Source organism: Chiloscyllium punctatum, chromosome 41 (genome assembly GCF_047496795.1).
Source record: "Chiloscyllium punctatum isolate Juve2018m chromosome 41, sChiPun1.3, whole genome shotgun sequence".
Classification (NCBI taxonomy): Eukaryota; Metazoa; Chordata; class Chondrichthyes; order Orectolobiformes; family Hemiscylliidae; genus Chiloscyllium; species Chiloscyllium punctatum.
Window position 1 is genome coordinate 21,113,810 of NC_092779.1, and position 21,690 is coordinate 21,135,499.

General features: G+C 41.9%; 1 protein-coding gene across 5 annotated transcripts in view; it reads left to right on the forward strand.

Moving 5' to 3' along the window:
• The window catches only part of exoc2 (exocyst complex component 2), a 308,570-nt gene extending 287,210 nt beyond the window's left edge, over nucleotides 1-21,360 (forward strand). For all 5 annotated transcript variants that reach the window (XM_072560529.1, XM_072560533.1, XM_072560532.1 and 2 more), the window contains 4 exons: nucleotides 5,137-5,259; nucleotides 15,848-15,909; nucleotides 16,908-16,967; nucleotides 20,652-21,360. In XM_072560529.1, coding sequence (XP_072416630.1) covers nucleotides 5,137-5,259; nucleotides 15,848-15,909; nucleotides 16,908-16,967; nucleotides 20,652-20,745 — 339 coding nt within the window. In that variant the 3' untranslated portion in view covers nucleotides 20,746-21,360. The remainder of the gene's footprint in view (nucleotides 1-5,136; nucleotides 5,260-15,847; nucleotides 15,910-16,907; nucleotides 16,968-20,651) is intronic.
• Nucleotides 21,361-21,690: the final 330 nt, after the last annotated feature.

Genomic DNA, 21,690 nt, shown 5'->3' on the forward strand with positions numbered 1-21,690 from the left:
ACCCTGATCATGTCTTTTGTTTACAGGTACAATGATTACAGGTACAACGAATTCAGCTCAGTGAAAAGCTGTTGAGGACAGTCGTGTAGAGTCCAGGCACCGCTTCCAAATGACTGACCTCCCACCCTCTCTCTCCCCCCCCCACACTTTCCTTGGAGTTCTACATTGGGGTGTACCCTAAACCCGCCTTTCCCAGATAATCTCTCCAACATTTTCTTGTACAGGGCAGAGGTGGAACCTGTCAAAAGGTTGCAGTAAAACGTGTGCGTGTGTGAGCTATTTGGAGACTTACCCCGCAATGGCAGGAGCAGTCTTACTGTTGGTGTACAGTCCTGCTGCTGAGGGTGGGGGGGGGGCACAGACGGGGGTCGGACAGTGTTTGGGAGTAGATGGGGGTGTGGGCGAGGGGGCGCAGATGGGCTTGGGGACAGGACGAGAGGGGGTGGTTGGGGGTGGGCAGGGTGGGGACAGACAGGGTTGGTGTCGGGAGTGCGGGTGGGGAGGGAAGGGGTTGGAAGCAGATGGTGGGGTGGATATAGTTGGGAGCGGACGGGGTTGGGGGGGAATGGAGGCTTGTGGGCAACGTGCTGTTGCCTAGTCTCCTGAACGGGGAGCAGACTTGCCAGAAAACCCCAAGGCCCAGAGGAATCAATTAACCAAATAACTAATCATCCAAATGGAAAAGTGCTCGCCCATCTCGTTTGGATAATCGAAGTTCCTCTGTACACAGAATGTTGGAGAAACTCTGGCAGCATCTATGAAGACAGAAGTAGAGTTAATGTTTTGAGTCCAACATTAACTCTGTCCTCCACAGATGCTGCCAGACCTGCTGAGATTCTCGAGCATTCTCTGTGTTTGAGTTAAACCCACCGCTACCTGGATTTACACCTCTTCCCACCCTACCTCTTGCAAAAATGCCATCCCGTATTCCCAATTCCTCTGCCTCCGCCATATCTGCTCCCAGGTGGACCAGTTCCACCACAGAACACACTTGATGGCCTCCTTCTTTAGAGACCGCAATTTCCCTTCCCACGTGGTTAAAGATGCCCTCCAATGCATCTCGTCCACATCCCGCACCTCCACCCTCAGACCCCACCCCTCCAACCGTAACAAGGACAAAACGGCCCTGGTGCTCACCTTCCACCCTACCAACCTTTGCATAAACCAAATCATCCGCCAACATTTCTGCCACCTCCAAACAGACCCCACCACCAGGGATATATTTCCCTCCCCACCCCTTTCTGCCTTCCACAAAGACCGTTCCCTCCGTGACTACCTGGTCAGGTCCACGCCACCCTAAACCCACCCTGCCATCCTGGCACTTTTCCCTGTCACCACAGGAACTGTAAAACCTGCACCCACACCTCCTCCCTCACCTCTATCCAAGGCCCTAAAGGAGCCTTCCACATCCATCAAAGTTTTACCTGCACATCCACTAATATCATTTATTGTATCCGTTGCTCCCAATGCGGTCTCCTCTACACTGGGGAGACTGGGCGCCTCCTAGCAGAGCGCTTTAGGGAACATCTCCAGGACACCCGCACCAATCAACCACACCACCCCGTGGCCCAGTATTTCAACTCCCCCTCCCACTCTGCCGAGGACATGGAGGTCCTGGGCCTCCTTCACCGCCGCTCCCTCACCACCCGACGCCTAGAGGAAGAACACCTCATCTTCCGCCTCAGAACACTTCAATCCCAGGGCATCAATGTGGATTTCAACAGTTTCCTCATTTCCCCTTCCCCCACCTCACCCTAGTTCCAAACTTCCAGCTCAGTAACTGTCCCCATGACTTGTCCAGACTTGTCCAACCTGCCCATCTTCTTTTCCACCTATCCACTCCACCCTCTCCTCCCTGACCTATCACCTTCATCCCCTCCCCCACTCACCCATTGTACTCCATGCTACTTTCTCCCCACCCCCAACCTCCTCAAGCTTATCTCTCCACGCTTCAGGCTCACTGCCTTTATTCCTGATGAAGGGCTTTTGCCCAAAACGTCGATTTCGCTGCTCATTGGATGCTGCCTGAACTGCTGTGCTCTTCCAGCACCACTAATCCAGAATCAATGGGCTGAATGGCCTAATGTCTGCTCCTATATCTTATGGTCTTACTAAAGGAAGTTTCCTGGGAAATATTGGATGCGTTAGTAGTCATTATTAAATATTCCATAGACTTTGGAGTACTTCGTACAGATTGGAATGTAGTAAATGCAACCCTGCTAAAAAGGAAGGGATGGAGAAAACAGAATTACAGATCAGTTAACCCGACATCAGTTGTGGGGAGTAGCTACAATCTGTTATCAAAGAAGTGATAACAGTAGATTTGAAAAGCTTTCATTGGATTGGACAAAGCCAGCATGGATTTATAAAAGACAAATCGTGCTTTAAAAATCTCCTGGAGTTTCTTGAGAATATAATTAATAGACTGCATAAGGGAGAACTAGTGGATGTGGTATATTTGGATTTTAGAAGGCTTTTGAGTGGGTCCCTCCGAAGAGGTGAATGGGCACAGTGAAATCACATGCAATAGGCATGGATCAAGAATTTGGATTAGTGGTGCTGGAAGAGCACAGCAGTTCAGGCAGCATCTGAGGAGCAGTAAAATCAACATTTCGAGCAAAAGCCCTTCATCAGGAATACCGGCAGAGAGCCTGAAGGGTGGAGAGAAAGTGAGAGGAGGGTGGGAGTGGGGAGAAAGTAGCATTGAGTACAACAGGTGTGTGGGGGAGGGGAGGGTGGAGTGGATTGGTGGAAAAGAAGATAAGCAGGTAGGACAAATCATGGGGACAGTGCTGAGCTGGGAGTTTGGAACTAGGGTGAGGTGGGGGAAGGGGAAATGAGGAAACTGTTGAAGTCCACATTTATGCCCTGGGGTTGAAGTGTTCCGAGGCGGAAGATGAGACGTTCTTCCTTCAGGCGTCTGGTGGTGAGGGAGCGGCGGTGAAGGAGGCCTAGGACCTCCATGTCCTCGGCAGAGTGTGAGGGGGAGTTGAAATGTTGGGCCACAGGGCGGTGTGGTTGATTGGTGCGGTTGTCCCAGAGATGTTCCCTAAAGTGCTCTGCTAGGAGGCACCCAGTCTCCCCAATGTAGAGGAGACCACATCGGGAGCAACTGATACAATAAATGATATTTGTAGGTGTGCAGGTAAAACTTTGGATGTATTTACCTATGGATCAAGAATTGCTTGACAGACAGGAAACAATATGGGAATAAATGGGTCATTTTGCAGCTGATAGACAGGGATGAGTAGGGTTCCAGAAAGATCACTGCTTTGGACCTAACTATTGGCAATATTTGTAAGTCACCTGGATGAGGGAACCAAATGCAACATTTCCAGGTTTGCTGATAACACTAAACTGAGTGGGATTTTGAGTTGAGGAGGATGCAAGGAAGATTTAAGATGATTTAGCCAAGATGAATGAGTGGGCAAACACGCTGAAGATGCAGTATAACGTGGCTAAATGGGAGTTATACACTTTGGTGTGAAAAACAGAAAGAAAGCATACTATTTAAATAGTAGTGGTTTGGTAAGTGTGGATCATCTGGGTGTTCTTGTATACTAGTCAATGTATGTAGACTGGCACATGCAACAGGTAATTAGAAAGTCACATGTCACATTTGCCTTCATTTCAAGAACATCTGAGCTCAGAGGTAGGGGTAACATGCTGCACTTGGTGAGACAATACCTGAAGGATTGCATGCAGTTTTGACTTTCCTACTTTAGAAAAATATATTTGACATAGAGGAAATATAGTGGAGCTCCACCAGGCTGATACTGGGGATGGTAGGACTGTCCTCTGAGGACAAATTGGTTCATCTGGGCCTTTTTTCGCGAAAGTTCAAAAGGATAAGAGGAGATCTTATTGAAACATCTAAATTCTAACAGACTGGACAGTCTAGATGCAGAGAGGATATATTTCCTGTTTGTGACGTCCAGAACAAGGGGACGCAGTCTCAGGAGAGAGGGTAGACCATTTAGGATTGAGAAGAGGAAATATTTATTCACTCAGGAAATCCCTATCACAGAATGGTGTGGAGTTCAAGTGACTGAATATATTGATACGTTTTTAGACTTTTAATGGGGACAAGGGTATCAGAGGTGGCGATGGGGGCAGGATTGAACAGATTGGTGGCAGCAGACATGAGTGATGAATAGAGGACCACATTTGAAAGTACTGTTGTGGCGTTTGAGGGGAGGTGTTTTCCAATGATGGATACAGATGTGAACTTTGGTTGGAAGAGGAGAAAACAATGGATGATAGATACAGGAAATAATTGGGGGCACCCTTATCTGGGACTGGTGGAATGGGAGTAGTGAGGGAATATTAAGATGGCAAAGTCAAAAGGGTAGAGTAGGAGGCATTATATGAAGTGAGAGATTGACAGAGAATAGGAGTGCATTGAGCTTAGGACAGGAAGCATGATGACTTGGGGTGGAGGTTGAAAATGATGAGAAGTTTCTTGCTGTAGAGACAGAAAGAAGAAGATACATGCAAATTAGATAGTAGTATCGAATAAGGGTTGTATGTAAAGTTTGAGAGGTACAAGAGGGAGAGAGAGAGAGATAATGAAAAAAGAAAAATATGCCAGAGAATTGGGGAATAAAACGTAAATAGAATTTGTTGATGAGATCAACATAGATACCATGGCAGTTTGTGTGAGGCATATGGAAGTCACAGTTCGGCAAGAAGGCTTTGTTTAGAGGGAAAGCTGTCATCAGCCTTTACCAATTTTCCATCAAGACCATGATATTAATACAATCATCCACAATGGATGGCAGGACTTTGGTTCATGAGAATAGGCATTCTGAAAGGAGAGGCAGTAATGGGTTGTGATGGCTGAGAGGGTGAATAGGATAAAAGGCAGTGACCAGTTCTTACCCAATATGAAGTTGTATATGATAATGGTAAAGAAAATAGGGATATGCAAAGATGGGAATTTAAGATGATGACTTATACAATAGTATGTCAGATCTGGCATTCATAAAGGAACTGCATACATAACTTTTCTGCTGCCCAGACAGTATTTTTCAATTGGTATTTGGAAGTTGAAATTCTCTTCAAGATAAAAGATGATCATAATGCATTAAGTAAGCCAACATCCTATTTCAACAAAATATTTTTGTGTATTTATAGGTGTTTACAATTTCTAAGGAACTTGTCCCAAGGGTTCTTTCACGGATTATAGAAGCTGTTACTGAAGAATTGAGCCGACTGATGCAATGTGTGTCATCTTTCAGCCGAAATGGAGCTTTGCAGGTATTAGAGTACTAGAGTTTCATTCATTTACTTGGCTAAATTTTATTTTGACTTTGGTTATAATGCATTACATAAAAAAACCCTACTGTGTCTGAATGGTTGATCAGTGTTACTATACTAGCCTTTGCTTTAGTTCATTCAGCTCAATTTTAAAATTAGCCAGATTAGTTTTTCATATGCATAGACATTTTAAAACATGCTTTGTTAAATTAAATTATTTTGTGACATTCAATTTTAAGTAGTGATATAGATTGTATACTATAGTATGGAAACTCTTTACAGATAGGTTAAACCTCAGTAGTTGCTTTGTACTCCTGTCCCTAGGTAATAGCTTGTGAATTTATTAAGTAATTAAAACTAGTGGAATACAGGTTTGGAAATGTATTCATCCAGTTGCAAATTTAGATTGAGAATGGCTTTGATACTGGAATGAGATTCTTTTGTGTGCAAACTAAAGTCAAACCTAAGATTGAGAAGAGTTAAACCACATCCCCACCCCCATGCCTCAGAAGGTTTTGTTCAGATGTTGATTTGCTGAACCAGAATGAAACCAGAGTTTCTGTCTTGTGGATCTTAGTACTAGATGAGGAGAAAGGTATGTGTCTAAATGCAGTGGTGCAGATGTCATGCACTTGCATACAGATTTTACAATCTGAACAGCCTAAAGCCCACAGTAAAATACATCTGGACTGTTCTGGTCTTTTATGCAAACCTTAATTAGTCAATTCCATATCTGAATATTTTTCAGTTATCATTTCTGTTTAAATATGATTTTTTACTTTACATTTCTTCCTCCACCCCCACTTTCATCCCATAATTCTGTTTACCTGAACACTACAAGTATTTTAGAATCAAACTACTTAGCTGTAGTTTGGATTTTTCTTCACTTAATATATCATTAGTGAACCAATCAGAGTGAAATTAGGAAACCAGCTCTGCTATTGCTTGATTTACCTGATGCACAAGTCCACCCTTTCCTGTCTACCACAGGTAAAAGAAGATAGATAAGTTTTGCCAAACCATTTGTTTTCCCCAACCTATCTCCATTCCAAGGAATTACCAGCTGAGAGATATCAGTGCCAAACTTATTTATTGATTAATTGTAGAAACAGGTCCGTTTAGTGTCCGTCGTTCCTTGCATAAACTTTCATTAATTCCGTAGCATTCCCATTCCAGTCCATTGCCCTCAGTACAAATAACTGCGTTCTTCTGTCCTTGAAATTATGACTCTTGTTCTTGTGTGAGCCAGGTTTAGGTTTAGCAGTTACTATCTTGGGAACTTAATTCTGAAACTTGAACTTCTGAAGGACTGCTTTTCTGACTGAGGTCTGCATTTTGAATATTGATGTTAAACAGAAACACTATCTCTTGGGTAAATTTAAAGGATCCAACACAATGGATTGTGGTCTGCTGCAGAAAGTAACTGCTGCTCCAAGTGACAAATGGCAACAGTGTCCACAACCTTTGACCTTCTGATCACTATGATCAAAATGCAGTCCACAGTGCATATCCTTGCCATCTTCCCTTTCATCGTCCAAGCCCATAATAAAGTACTTTGTACATTGCGCAGCTTATATGATTTGCAGTTACTTCCAGGTATTTAGGTTGATGAGCAAAAGTCACATCTTTGTAACTTGCCCAAGTTGCTCTGATGTAGTCCATTTTCTAATCTCAATAGGTAATGGCTGGCCTCAAATCATTCTGAACTGGATGGAGACCAAACTTTGATCATTCCTCTGGAAATGCTTTTTGTCTTGTAGTTCATCTCAGAAGAGCTACACATCCTATCACGGTGAAATACTAGTTAGTTTGTATCATTTGAAACTCCTTTGAATAGGCAATCTAATCTAAACCACTTTTAAACCCTAGCAGCAGTCACAGCAGCAATTGTCTGATTATCCTAAAGTGGTTTCAACAAAGCATGTTATGACAAATTACAATGAGAAAATCTTAGCTAATCACATGTGGTCATGTTTTGGCTGACAAATTGAAAGTGACAGTCATACTCAAGATAGTGGAAAATATACTTAAAATAGTTAAGTATTAGGACAGCAATGCTTATTTTCTCCAAGTTTTGGAAATATGAGAAAAAAGTGAGTTCGGTCACTTCTGTTGTTTTAAATGTATATCGTTATTTTTCACATTGGTACTTGAATCACTTAGCTAATTCGCCAAAAAAACTTACTAAATTAGAAACAGTATGTAACGGTTCATGGCATCTGTTACCTTACACTATTATGTGGTCTGTGGTGCAACAGCCCTTAGATGATAAGGTTGTTACATGAAAGCATTTAGATCTGGTGCTTTATCATCCAGTGAAGGAGCTAAGACTCACTCTTGGCTTCAGGGAGATATTGCAAACACTGGGTATCCAGTTGGTAATGCTTTCAGTTTCAGCCAAAACTAATGTGTTCCTATGACACTTATCAGAGGACTGTTAATGCAGTGCCCAATAGTTTATCATCACATCACAACTAACTTAAGATTTGCAAGTTAAACAGTATTGTAGAGCTCTGCAACCTGAACAGTATCAGAACTGCATATATAGCAAGAATTTAGGAATGACTGCACCTGTTATAAATGAGACAGTTTGCTTTTGATGTCTGCTCCATTAAGATTATGCTGAGGATATGGTTATGTTTACAAGCTTCGATTGCATTTTGAATTGACAGTATTTCTGAACTCTGCTTTTATATAAAATCTTGAAAATTCATATGACATTAGCATAAAGGAAGAACTTACATTTATATAAAACCTTACACTACTTCTTTCACAGTTAAACCACCTGATGAAAGAGCAGTGCTTCAAATAAACCTGTTGGACTATAACCTGGTGTTGTGTGCTTTTTAACTTTGTCCACCCCAGTCCATCACCAGCACCTCCAAATCATGGCCACTTCTTTCATAATAGGAAAGATTGTGCTGTCACCAAGACTTGGACTGGATCCAGTACAGCTTTCTTCCTGGTAGGAATGGAAATGTAATGTTCCAGAAAATAGTGAGAATGAATTTAAACTTAAAGCAGGCTGATTACAAATGCATTTTGATAGATAAAACAGTGGATGAAAAATGAAAGACTTAAAAAAAGATAGATAAATAGGGTGCAAGCTAAGTAAATACCCATGAGAAATAAATGAGGTATCCAAAGCTAGGATACCCTGGATGAGTAAGAATATTGATGAAAAAATAATCATAGAATCCTTACAATGTGGAAGAAGGCCATTTGACCCAACAAATCCACACCACCGCTCCGAAGAGCATCCCACCCAGACCTACCCCCTTACCCTTTCTCTTGTTTTTATGCATGATGCTATATGATTTGATTGATCCTTGATACTAGAATACATAATACAGGATGAAATTTCCCAATCCCTAACCTCACATTTCCCATGGCTAATCCACCCAGCCTGCACATCCCTGGGTATTGTGGGTAATTTAGCATTGCTAATCCGCCTAACCTGCACATCTTTGGACTGTGGGAGGGAACCGGAGCATCTGGAGGAAACCCACACAGGCACTGGGAGAATGTGCAAACTCCATGCAGACTGGAATTGCATGCAGGTTCCTGGCGCAGTGAGGCAGCAGTGCTAACCACCAAGCCATCATGCTGCTAAGGAGACATGATGCATACGAGAATAATAAAAGCAATAGAAATCAGGCAGTGTATCTCAAAACCAGGAGAAAGGCTAGCACTGAAATAAGGAAAGCAGTGAGGAAAGGATGGCAGGCTGTGCTAAAACAAATTGTAAAATGTTCTTCAGCCATAATAATAGTAAAAGATTAGTGACTGATGGAGCGGGGCCCATAGGGAACAAGCAGGGTAAACTGCTAAGTGAAGCAAAGGGTATGGCAGAGATAGTAAATCAAAACTTTGTTTCTGTCTTTACAAAAATAGAAGTTTGTGACAATGGCCAAGTTGAAAATCTGAGTGATGAGCAACTGAACAGTACAGTGATAGTTAATAAAAGGGTACTAAAACGGCTGGAGCATTTGAGGTAGAGAAGTCTCCAGGCCCAGGCAGGATGCATCCTAGATTGCTGAGAGAGGTAAGGGAGCAAATTGCAGAGCCAGTTAGTGAAATTTTCTAGTCCTAGTTGAGCACAAGATTAGTCCTCGGGGACTAGAGGCTTGCAAATGTGATACCATTGTTTATGAAAAGGGCAAAGGATAACCCAGGAAATTACCAGACCTGCCAGCTTGACATCAATAAAAGGAAAACTGATGGAGGCCGTAATACAGGATAAGCTTAAATATACACTTCGAGAGAAATGAGTTAATACTGGCCAATCAACGTAGCTTTGTCAAAGCAGGTCATGTCTGACATTTATTTGAGGTTTTTGATGAGACACCAAAGACAGTGGATGAGGGTAGCACTGTGGATGTTGTATATTTGGACTTTCAGAAAGCATTTGGTCTGGTGCCACATGGCAGGTTGGTTAGCAAATTAGAAATTTTTGGGATTGATGAGACCTTGGCAACATGGATTCGAAGTTGGATAGACATTAGGAAACAGGGAAGATATAGATGGGCATTTCTCAGACTAGAAACAAGTTGAAAGTGGTGTTCTCAAGGGATCGGTGTCAGAACCCTTCACTTATTTTGATTCACACAAATGATTCGAAGGTGGGTAAGGCAAAATCTCTAATGTTGAAGATGGTACTAAGCTAGGAATAATAGTAAATTGTGAAGATGCTGAGTGACTTCAGAGAAACATTGACAAGTTGGCCAAATGAGCCGTTGGCTGGCATATGAATTTCAGTGCATCTGAAATGTGAGGTAATGCATTTTGATATAGAAAAATATGGAGAAACACTACAGGCTCAAAGATACAACTTTTGTGGGGAGTACAGGACCAGTGAAAACCTCAGGGTTCAAGTGCATAATTCTTTGAAGATGGTCAGGTATGTTGAAATACTTAATAAGAAGGCTTATAGGATCCTTGGGTCTATAAGTAGAGGCCATGCAAGGAAGTGAAGCTACACATCCACAAGTAATTGATCAAACCATATTTGGAGTCTTGTGTTCATTTTGGGTACCTTTTCTAAGAATTTTGAGAATGATACCAGGAATGAGGAATTTTAGATACAGGAAAGATTAGAGAAGTTGCACTTGTTCTCCCTGGAACAGACTAGATTTAAGATGTGACCTTATTGAGGTGTTCAAAATTGTGAACAATTAATGAAGGATTCTGTTTCCGCTAGTTGATATGTCTGTAACGGAGGATCACAATTTCAAGATTGTAAGCAAGACTGTTAGGAGTGAGATGAGAAAAAGCTTCTTTACAAAGAGTTGTTAGTGTTTGGAATGCGCTGCCTGGACAGTGGTGGAGTCAGATTCCATAGTAGATTTCAAAAGAGGATTGAATATATATTTGAAATTTAGAGAGCTACAGATTTAGGTCTGAAGAATGGGACTAGCTGGGTAGCCTTTTTGGGAACCAGTACAGAAATGATGGGCCCTCATTATGTACTATGAAATTCTATGATTCTAAAATTCTGACTAGTAATCCAGAACCCCAGGTGATTTCTTTGGGGATATGAGTTCAAATCTTACCATAGCAGCAAGTGGAATTGAAATTCAAAAAATAAATCTGGAATAGAAAGCTGTTCTCTGTAATGGTGATTATAACAACCAGCATTGATTGTTGTAAAACCCTGTCTATTCTCATGTCCTTTAAGGAAGAATGTCTTCCAATCCTTAACTGTAGTGGTCAGCATGAGTCTCCAGACCAAAAAAAAGATGGTTGACTCTTATATGCCTTCTGAAATGGCCTAGCATGCCCCTCAGTCCAATGGGTGACTATGTCAGCCTTACCAGTGATGCCAACTGTCCATGAATAAACATGAAAAAAAGCTTAAAGTTCTGAAGCATTTTGCAGCCGTTTGAGTACTTTCTCAGTGTAACTACGGTAATGTGATAATGAGCAGACAATCTTTGTCTAACTGATATTGCTCGACCAGGACTCCTGTGGTGGGTAGCACCACCAAAGCTGAAACTTAGTAATCAAAAGCAAATAACCTTCTAATGAGATCAATATTCGACATAACTACAGATATTGTTGATCTAATATAGACCAGAAAATGTAGGAGCAGAAGTAAGCCATTTGGCCCATCAAGTCTGCTTTGCCATTCAATGAGATTATGGCTCAGCTTCACTTTCTGCCTTTTTTTCTTTCATCATTGATTCCCTTACTGATTAAACAAAATCTGTCTATCACAATCTTGAATATACTTAATAACCCAGCCTCTATGCCATCTAATTTAAAGAATTCCATAGATTTACTACCTTTTGTGAGATGAAATTATTACTAATTTCTCTCTTAAATGAGTGACCGCTTACTCAAAATTATGCCACTCATGCTGCATACTCTCACAAGGGGAAACAGCCTCTAGCTCTCTGTCCTATCAAAGCCCCTTTAGAGTCTTATATGTTTCAATAAGGGCTCCTCTTATTTTTTTCCACCTGTATAGGCCAAATCTATTCAATTTCTCCTTGTAAGAAAATCCTTCCATATTCAGGGTCAACCTTATGAACCTTTCAGCTCTGCTTGTGATGCCAATATGTTTCCTCTTAGGTAAGGGAACCAAAACTGTTCATAATATTCTAGGTGTTATCTAACTAGTGTCTTGTTTAGTTTTAGCAAGACTTCCCTATTTTCATATTCCATTCCTTTTGAAATAAAGCCTAACATTTATTTGCCTTCCCTGTTACCTGTTGAACTTGGATGCTAACTTTTTTACTTTATGCATGAGAACTCCCAAATCCCTTTGAGATGAAGAATTTTCTGTCTGTCTTAATTTAAATAATATTCAACTCCTGTATTCTTTCTGCCAATGTGTATAACTTCAAATTTCACCCATTACATTCCACCTGCCAATTTTTTGCCCACTCACCTAACTTGTCTACGTCCCTCTGCAGACTCTTTGTATTTTCCTCACCACTTGCCTCCCCATTTATTTTTGTGTTATCTGCAAATGTGGTGATAGTACAAAACTTCCTTCATTCAATTCAATATATAATGTAATTTTTGTGTCCCCAATATTGATCCCCGTGCAACTCCCCAGTTATGGATTACAATCCTGAAAATGCCTCCCTTATCCCAATTCTCTATTTTCTGTTAGTTAGCCAATCCGCTATTCATGTCAATATACTACTCAACACCCTGGACTCTTTTCAGTAGCTTAACATGTGGTAACTTTTCAAACACCTGCTGGAAATCTAAATATACTACATCCACTAGTTCCCCTTTATCTATCCTGCTTATCACCGCTTCAAAGATTTCTAGTAAACATATCAAGCATAATTTCCCCTCCATGAAGTCAGGCTAACTCTTGCTTGATTATATTATATATGTCTAAATGCACGGCTATTAAATCTTTTTGGTAGACTCTAGCATTTTCCCAAAAACAGATTTTAAAATAACTGACCTACAGTTTTTGTGTTGTTTTGAATAAGGATGTCACTTCAGAAGTGACGTTTGAAAGAAGGCATTTTAACTTGTATCTATGATGGATAAGGTTAAAGCTTAATATTAATCATTGTATATCAGGATGAAGAAGTAGGGGACAAATGGGATTTAAAACACCTACATATTGCACTTCTGTTCCAGTTGGTGGTGTGTTATCATTTTTGTTCATTAGGTATATGGAATCGACCATCATAGACATATGGAACTGCAATGTAACTTGCTCTCCGTTTTCCTTTCTGACCTCTAGTCTTCCTTAAGGGGAAGCCTTCTATCGTTTGCTAATTGGTGATTACTCTTGTGGAGAAATTAAAGTACGCATTACCAATATGTAGGCATCAAATTTGCCATGCCATCCTGATTCATCATCCATCTATTGACATGTTAACTTTGATCCAATGCAAGATTTGTAAAGCCAGCATAAGATTATATACAAGCAAAATACTGCGGGTGCTAAAGGTCTGAAATTAAAGCAGAAAGTACTGGAGAAATTAGGCCGAAAGAGATCCTTTTCAAAGGGTTGTCATACTGGACTCAAAACATTAACTGTGTTTCTCTGGCCACAGATACTGCCAGACCTGCTGAGTTTCTCCACCACTTGTTTTTATGCATGATGTTGTATGATTTGATTGACCCTTGATACTAGAATTTATATAATACAAGATGAATTTTCCCATTACCACAGAATCACATGTGTTAGAACACTTGTTAGATGAGCATCTTTACCTAGTGCCGAACCTCTGCCTTTTCCCCACACCCTTGCACGTTAATTATCCAAATAGTCATCCATTTTCCTCTTGAATGTCTCAATTGAACTTGTCTCCCCTCCACTTCCAGGCATTGCATTCCACACCCTAACTACCCACTGTGTGAAAGTGTTTTCCTCACTTCATCCTTGCTTCTTTTGCAGATCATTTAAATTTATACCCGTGTTTTTGTTCCTTTTATGAGCAGGAACATTTTCTTCCTGTCAACTCTCCAGCCCACACATGATTTTGAAGACCTGTATCAGATCTACTCTTAACTGGCTTCTCTTCAGGAAGAACAATCCCCAACTTCTTCACTCTGTCCTCATAACTGAAGTTCTTCAACCCTGGAGCCATTCTTATAAGCCACTTCTGCACATTCTCCATTGTGTTTGAATCCTTTCTATAACATGACTCCCAGAACTGTACACAGTTAAGGTCAAATACAAATTCAGTATGATCTCTTCACACAATGTATCTGTATTAATAAAGCTGATGTTTTATTTACTGCTCTGTTTACCTTTCCTACCATTTTCAATGATATGTATACCCAGATTCCTCTGTTTCTGCACCCCCTTTAGAATTGTACTGTGCATTTTAATATTGTCTTTCAACAATATTTTAGTATTGTTTTTCCAATCAAACTGCATCACCTCTCACTTCTGTGGATTGAAATTTAACTTGCACTTATCTGCCTACTCCGCCAAATTGTGTATGTCCTTCTGAAGTTTTATATTGTTCTCCGCACAATTTACTATTCTTCTAAGATTGTGTCATCTGCAGACTTTCAAATTGCCCTCTGCACACCATTATTTTAGATCACAAGATATTATTCCACTTTATATTCCATATAGTCATGAAATAATTCCATGTTTTACTAATTGGATTGGAAGGTATGGATCAGTGATTTCTGCCCAAGCCGTATGTTGTAAATACGAAGTTTGGTATTGATGTACTGTGTGTCACAGCACAGCTCAACACTATTAAAAGTACCAACCTCAAGAATGAGAGGATCATACAGAATAATTGTATTATTTAATATGACAGCATAACATTGCATGAATGTTTTAGATGAGAGTCAGAGCTCGAAGGAATGTTGAGAGCAAAGCTATTAAGTGAGTATTTTATATCAGTGTTTACTGTGGAGAAGGACACAGGATACAGAATGTGGGGAAATAGATGTTGACATCTTGAAAAATCTCCATATTACAGAGGAGGTGGTACTGGATGTCTTAAAATGCACAAAGGTGGATAAATCCCCAGGACTTAATCAGGTGTACGTAGAACTCTGTGGGAAGTTCGGGTAGTGATTGCTGGGCCCCTTGCTTGTTTATATTTGTATCATCAATAGTCACAGTTGAGGTGCCAAAAGATTGCAGGTTGGCTAACATGGTGCCACTACTTAAGAAAGGTAGTAAGAAGAAGCCAGGGAATTATAGACTCGTGAGCCTGACGTCGGTGATGGTCAAGTTGTTGAAGGTAATCCTGAGGGACAGGATTTACATGTATTTGGATAGACAAGGACCGGTTAGGGATAGTCAACTTGGCTTTGTCGTAGGAAATCATATCTCACTAACTTGATTTGGGGTTTTGAAGAAGTAATGAAGGGGATTCTTGTGGGCAGAGTGGTGGACGTGATTTATATGGACTTCAATAAGACATTTGACAAAGTTCCTCATGGTAGACTGGTTAACAAGGTTAGATCACATGGGATACAGGGAGAACTAACCATTTGGATATAGAACTGGCTCGAAAGTAGAAGACGGAGGTTACTTTTGTGCCACAAGGGATCAGTGTTATGTCCACTACTTTTCACCATTTATTTAAATGATTTGGATGTGAACATTGGAGATATAGTTAGTAGTTTGCAGATGACACTAAAGTTAAATGTGTAGTGGACAGCGATAAAGATTACCTCAGAGTACAACAGGATCTTGTTCAGGTGGGCCGAGGAGTGGCACATGAAGTTTAATTTAGATAAATGAAGAGTACTGCATTTTGGAAAGGCAAATCAGGGCAGGACCTATACATTTAATGGTAAGGTCCTGGGGAGTGTTACTGAACAAAGAGACCCTGGAGTGCAGGTTCATAGTTCCTTGAAAGTGGGGTCTAAGGGGCAACTTTTTCACACAAAGGATGCTGCGGGTATGGAATGAGCTGCCAGAGGAAGTGGTGGAGGCTGGTATAATTACAACATTTTAAAAGGCATCTGGATGGGTATATGATTAGGAATGGTTTAAGGAGATATGGGCCAAGTACTGGCAAATAGGACAAAATGAATTTAAGATATCTGTTCAGCAAGAACAAGTTGGACTGAAGAGTCAGTTTCCATGTTGTATATCTTTATGACTTAATAAGATATCTTTTTTTTTCTTTAGGCCAGGCTGGAAATTTGTGCTCTTAAAGATGCTGTTGCCTCATTCCTGACTCCTGAAAGCAAGTAAGATGGAAAGTTTAGTCATAGTTTCATCATTTTGATTATTGCAGTTTCCAAAAGAGCTTTTTGGCAGTCAGTTCAAGATCTTTAACTGTTGCAAGAATTTGTACATCCTGGTACAATTGTGCAAAGTCTTAAGTGTAACCTGACAGATCACCATCAAATGACTTTTAAAAATGCATTTTTCATGCTGTCCGTTTTAAGTAGTGATGATATACGTTTTACGTTTTAGTGAGATGACTCTTCCACTCCTGTGATACTCAAGTACCTTGTTAATGGTTGCAGTAAAGCATCATTTATTTTAAAAGAAAATATATCAGGTGATCTAGTGTTTGCTTCTAGAATCGTTTGTGTGTGTTGGACAGAGTTGAGAGTGTAGTGCTAGAAAAGCACAGCAGGTCAGGCATAATCTGAAGAGCAGGAAAATCGATGTTTCGGGCCAGAGCCTTCCATCAGGAATGAAGGGCTCCAACCCGAAATGTCGATTCTCCTGCTCCTCGGATGCTGCCTGACTTGCTGTGCTTTTCCAGCAACACGCACTCAACTCTGATCTCCAGCATCTGTAGACCTCACTGTCTCCTGTGTCTGTTGGGGAATCTACTGAATTGTGATCAAAGAATTATGACAACTCTATTTAGGGTAGAAAATCGAACATATTGGCCAAACTGTAATAAATTCTTAAAATATCACAGTTCTGAACATATAGAACTTAGAGAATCTACTTAACTGCTCTTTATAAATGGATTTCATTTAGTTAGGTTCTGTCTAGAGTTCTACTGAAACCTATAGTCAGTATAGTTTAGTTTAGAATAATTGCTTTTGACTTAGCACTTGCCAAGTTCTTAATCCATACTAATCTTGAACTATCTGATCTCACCTAGTCAATATTGTTCCATGTTAAATAAAATTTAATCTGTTGCCTTAATTTAGTATTATGTCTCCAAATATTTTAGACACTGAGTTCTGTGTATTTCTCTCCGTTTTCTGTTCTGACTGTCTAGTTATAGCTTCAAACAAGCCCTTGAAGCACTGCCCCAACTTTCCAATGGAGCAGATAAAAAGTAAGTTATACTAAGTTTTAACAAAGCTTGTTATACTTTGAAATTAATTCTGGAGAACATAGTCTTTTTTGTTAGGGTGGCATTCTTTACCAAAAACCAGTGAGACTCAGCAAATACAAGGGTAAGGGATGAATAGGATTTAGTGTGAGTCAGAACCTAGACAGCAGATTTTGACATGATATTAAGATTATGGTGGATTGAAAATGCTAAATTAGCCCGGATTGTGTTGAATGAGTCTGGTTAAGAAATAACTAAGGCATGGTTGAGGGTTTCAACACTAGATGAGCCGTGGTAGATTAGATTAGATTACTTACAGTGTGGAAACAGGCCCTTCGGCCTAACAAGTCCACACCGCCCCGCCGAAGCATAACCCACCTATACCCCTACATCTACATCTACCCCTTTCCTAACACTACGGGCAATTTAGCATGGCCAATTCACCTGACCTGCACATCTTTGGAATGTGGGAGGAAACCGGAGCACCCGGAGGAAACCCACACAGACACGGGGAGAACGTGCAAACTCCACACAGTCAGTCGCCTGAGGTGGGAATTGAACCCGGGTGTCTGACGCTGTGAGGCAGTAGTGCTAACCACTGTGCCACCGTGCCGCCCACTTCCATCAGTGTTGGTCAGTGTTACAAATCTGAAAATAGACAGTTTCAGTGATTAACAGATGTGCAGTTGGAAGCTCACCTCAGTATCAAACTAGATAGCAAATAGTCTATTTCTGTCTTCAGTTCCCAGGGAGGTGAATAACACTGGGGGATTAGTGCAATGTTTATAGTGAATCAAAAACAATGACTTTGATATTTGTAATGTTTAGGTAAGAACAATGACTGCAGATGCAGGAAACCAGATTCTGGAGTAGAGTGGTGCTGGAAAAGCACAGCAGGTCAGGCAGCTTCCGAGGAGCAGGGAAATCAATGTTTCGTGCAAAAGCCCTTCGTCAGGAATACAGGCAGAGTGCCTGAAGGGTGGAGAAATAAATGAGAGGAGGGTGGGGGTGGGGAGAAAGTAGCATAGAGTACAATGGGTGGATGTGGGTGGGATGATGGTGATAGGTCAGAGAGGAGGGTGAAGTGGATAGGTGGAAAAGAAGATAGGCCGGTAGGACAGGTCATGGGGACGGTGCTGAGCTGGAACTGAGATGAGGTGGAGGAAGGGGAAATGAGGAAACTGGTGAAGTCCACATTGATGCCCTGGGGTTGAAGTGTTCTGAGGTGGAAGATGAGGCGTTCTTCCTCCAGGCGTCGGGTGGTGAGGGAGCGGCGGTGAAGGAGGCCCAGGATCTCCATGTCCTCCGCTGAGTGGTTGATTGGTGTGGGTGTCCCACAGGTGTTCCCTAAAGTGCTCCGCTAGGAGGCGTCCAGTCTCCCCAGTGTAGAGGAGACCGCATCGGGAGCAACGGATACAATAAATGATTTTGGTGGGTGTGCAGGTAAAACTTTGAGTGTGGAAGGCTCCTTTGGGGCCTTGGATAGAGGTGAGGGAAGAGGTGTGGGTGCAGGTTTTGCAATTCCTGCGGTGGCAAGGGAAGGTGCCAGGACGGGAGGGTGGGTTGTTGGCGGGTATGGACCTGACCAGGTAGTCACAGAGAGAACAGTCTTTGTGGAAGGCGGAAAGGGGTGGGGAGGGAAATATATCCCTGGTAGTGGGGTCCCTTTGGAGGTGGCGGAAATGTTAGCGGATGATTTGGTTTATGCGAAGGTTGGTAGGGTGGAAGGGGAGTTCTGTCCTTGTTATGTTTGGAGGGGTGGGGTCTGAGGGCGGAGGTGCGGGATGTGGACGAGATGTGTTGGAGGACATCTTTAACCACGTGGGAAGGGAAATTGCGGTCTCTAAAGAAGGAGGCCATCTGGTGTGTTCTGTGGTGGAATTGGTCCTCCTGGGAGCAGGTACGGCGGAGGTGGAGGAATTGGGAATACGGGTTGGCATTTTTGTAGGAGGTAGGTGTGGGAAGAGGTGTAATCCAGGTAGCTGTGGGAGTCGGTGGGTTTGTGAAAAATGTCGGTGTCAAGTCGGTTGTCATTAATGGAGATGGAGAGGTCCAGGAAGGGGAGGGAGCTGTCAGAGATGGTCCAGGTAAATTTAAGGTCAGGGTGGAATGTGTTGGTGATGTTGATGAATTGCTCAACTTCCTCGCGGGAGCACGAAGTGGCGCCAATGCAGTCATCAATGTAGCGGAGGAAGAGGTGGGGAGTGGTGCCGGTGTAATTACGGAAGATGGACTGTTCTACATAGCCAACAAAGAGACAGGCATAGCTGGGGCACATACGGGTGCCCATGGTTACCCCTTTGGTCTGGAGGAAGTGGGAGGATTCAAAGGAGAAATTGTTAAGGTTGAGGACCAGTTCGGCCAAACGAATGAGAGTGTCAGTGGAAGGGTACTGTTGGGGACGTCGGGAGAGGAAGAAATGGAGGGCTTGCAGTCCCTGGTCATGGCGGATGGAGGTGTAGAGGGATTGGATATCCATGGTGAAGATGAGGCGTTGGGGGCCGGGGAAACGGAAGTCTTGGAGGAGGTGGAGGGCATGGGTGCTGTCTCGAACGTATGTGGGGAGTTTCTGGACTAGGGGGGATAGGACAGTGTCGAGATGAGTTCAGTGGGGCAGGAGCATGCTGAGACAATGGGTCGGCCAGGGTGGTCAGGCTTATGGATCTTGGGAAGGAGGTAGAACCGGGCAGTGCAGGGTTCCCGGACTATGAGGTTGGAAGCTGTGAAGCTGTGGGTGGGAGATCTCCTGAGGTGATGAGGTCTGTATGGTCTGGGAGATGATGGTTTGGTGATTTGGGGGGGTCATGTTCGAGGGGGCGGTAGGAGGAGGTGCCCTTGAGTTGGCGTCTGCCTTCAGCGGTGTAGAAGTCAGTGCGCCAGACTACCACTGCACCCCCTTTATCTGCTGACTTGATGGTGAGGTAGGGATTGATAACTTGTGGCAATTTCTGCTCCTCCAGTACTGGGTGCTCTGCTTGAATCTGTGGTTGTTTCACAATCTGAATAAATAGCTCATATCTTGGCCAGGGACTGACTTCATCCTGATTCCAGTTTACACCCCTGCCCACCCTCCCACTACAGGTCACAGCTGATGTTCATGTTTAACACTCCTGATCAGATCCTAATCCTGTATTTTCCTCTCCACCCCTCTTATTGCCAAGGCCACTACCTCAGTTTGTGTTTGACTGTCTTGGTGAAGCTCTGAATGTGTGCCTAACCTGAGAGGCATTTAGATTCCATATCTGGCCACCGTCCACCCTTCCTCAGGTCACGGCCTGAGTTCTTGTTCCACTCTCTGGTTGCTTTGTCCATCCATAGATAGCTTACATCTTCCCCAACATACGTCGCAACTCAAGTCTATGCTGTCTAATACACTTTTTTGTGAACAAGTTTCATTTATATTTGTTATTATTTTAGAAAAAGGGAAGCATGATTTTTGTTTCATTCAGTTTTTGTGGATGAAAATCACAAATGCCAATAATGAAACAAACACAGAGATTGCATTGTACTATGTCAATTAAATTCGCAGTTAAAACCAAGATAAACTGACTTAAATGCTCAATGCAATTTAAGATTAATCACAATTTTTTAAACAATTTTTTAAAAATTTCAACCTTGAATAAACTAAAATGCGATTGTTTACTGTTGGGAATGAATCATGAGCTAACTGCTGTTTCATCATGATAGGTTACTTGAAGAGCTCCTCAACAAATTCAAGAGCAGTATGCACTTACAGCTTACCTGTTTTCGACCTTCAACACGAAGCATGGTAAAGACTTGATGGTGAAAAGGCCTGTGGTTGTGTGGGTACCTTATACAGCATGACAGAATTTAGCCTTCTTTTAAAAATGGTTCTACTATCTATATTTCTTCCAACCAACTTAAATTAATACTTAAACCACTGAAGTAGAATTCTAAAATTCCTACAGTTTATCCATAGTTTCCTCGATATTTGTCATGTATACTTTAAAAATGTAATCTGCAACTCTTAGTGGTTTAGGGACATAATCAGAGTTTTTGACCTGGGAGTGGCACAGTTTTGCGAAGTTGCAAACATGAAAAGAAAAGTAGTCAGAAGAAGGCATTTAAAAGACAGTGATGAGTCCAGATCCAAAAGAGAATATTGCAAGCTTACTTTCTAGTATTTCCCATATGTTATTTTTAGGGCCTCTTAAAAGACTTGATGCATTAAAGCAGACAGTACTTTTGCAGTTTTGCCATCAGTAAGTTTAAATAGCAAGAATTGTGAACATTGTTGGATTTGTAATGCTTTAATTTCATGGAAGAGACGTCATTTGAGAGCATTTTCTGCTAACTAATTTCCATGTATTTAGTGAACTTCATGTATTTCAAAACTTCTGTTCATCAAAAATGCAAATAAATTCAGTACAATGTTTTTGTTTTGTTTCGTGTTTCCACCAATCTCTCAACGCCTTCATAAAACTAATCATAATTTTCTTGATCATTAACTTAAAATAATTCGAAGAGATCAAACGAAGAGATCAAGCATCAACTAGTGTTAGCGTATTATAGGCTTATGACTAACTTCTTGGAGTCAGAACATGATTTATGGGCGGCACGGTGGCACAGTGGTTAGCACTGCTGCCTCACAGCGCCAGATACCCGGGTTCAATTCCCGCCTCAGGCGACTGACTGTGTGGAGTTTGCACATTCTCCCCGTGTCTGCGTGGGTTTCCTCCGGGTGCTCCGGTTTCCTCCCACAGTC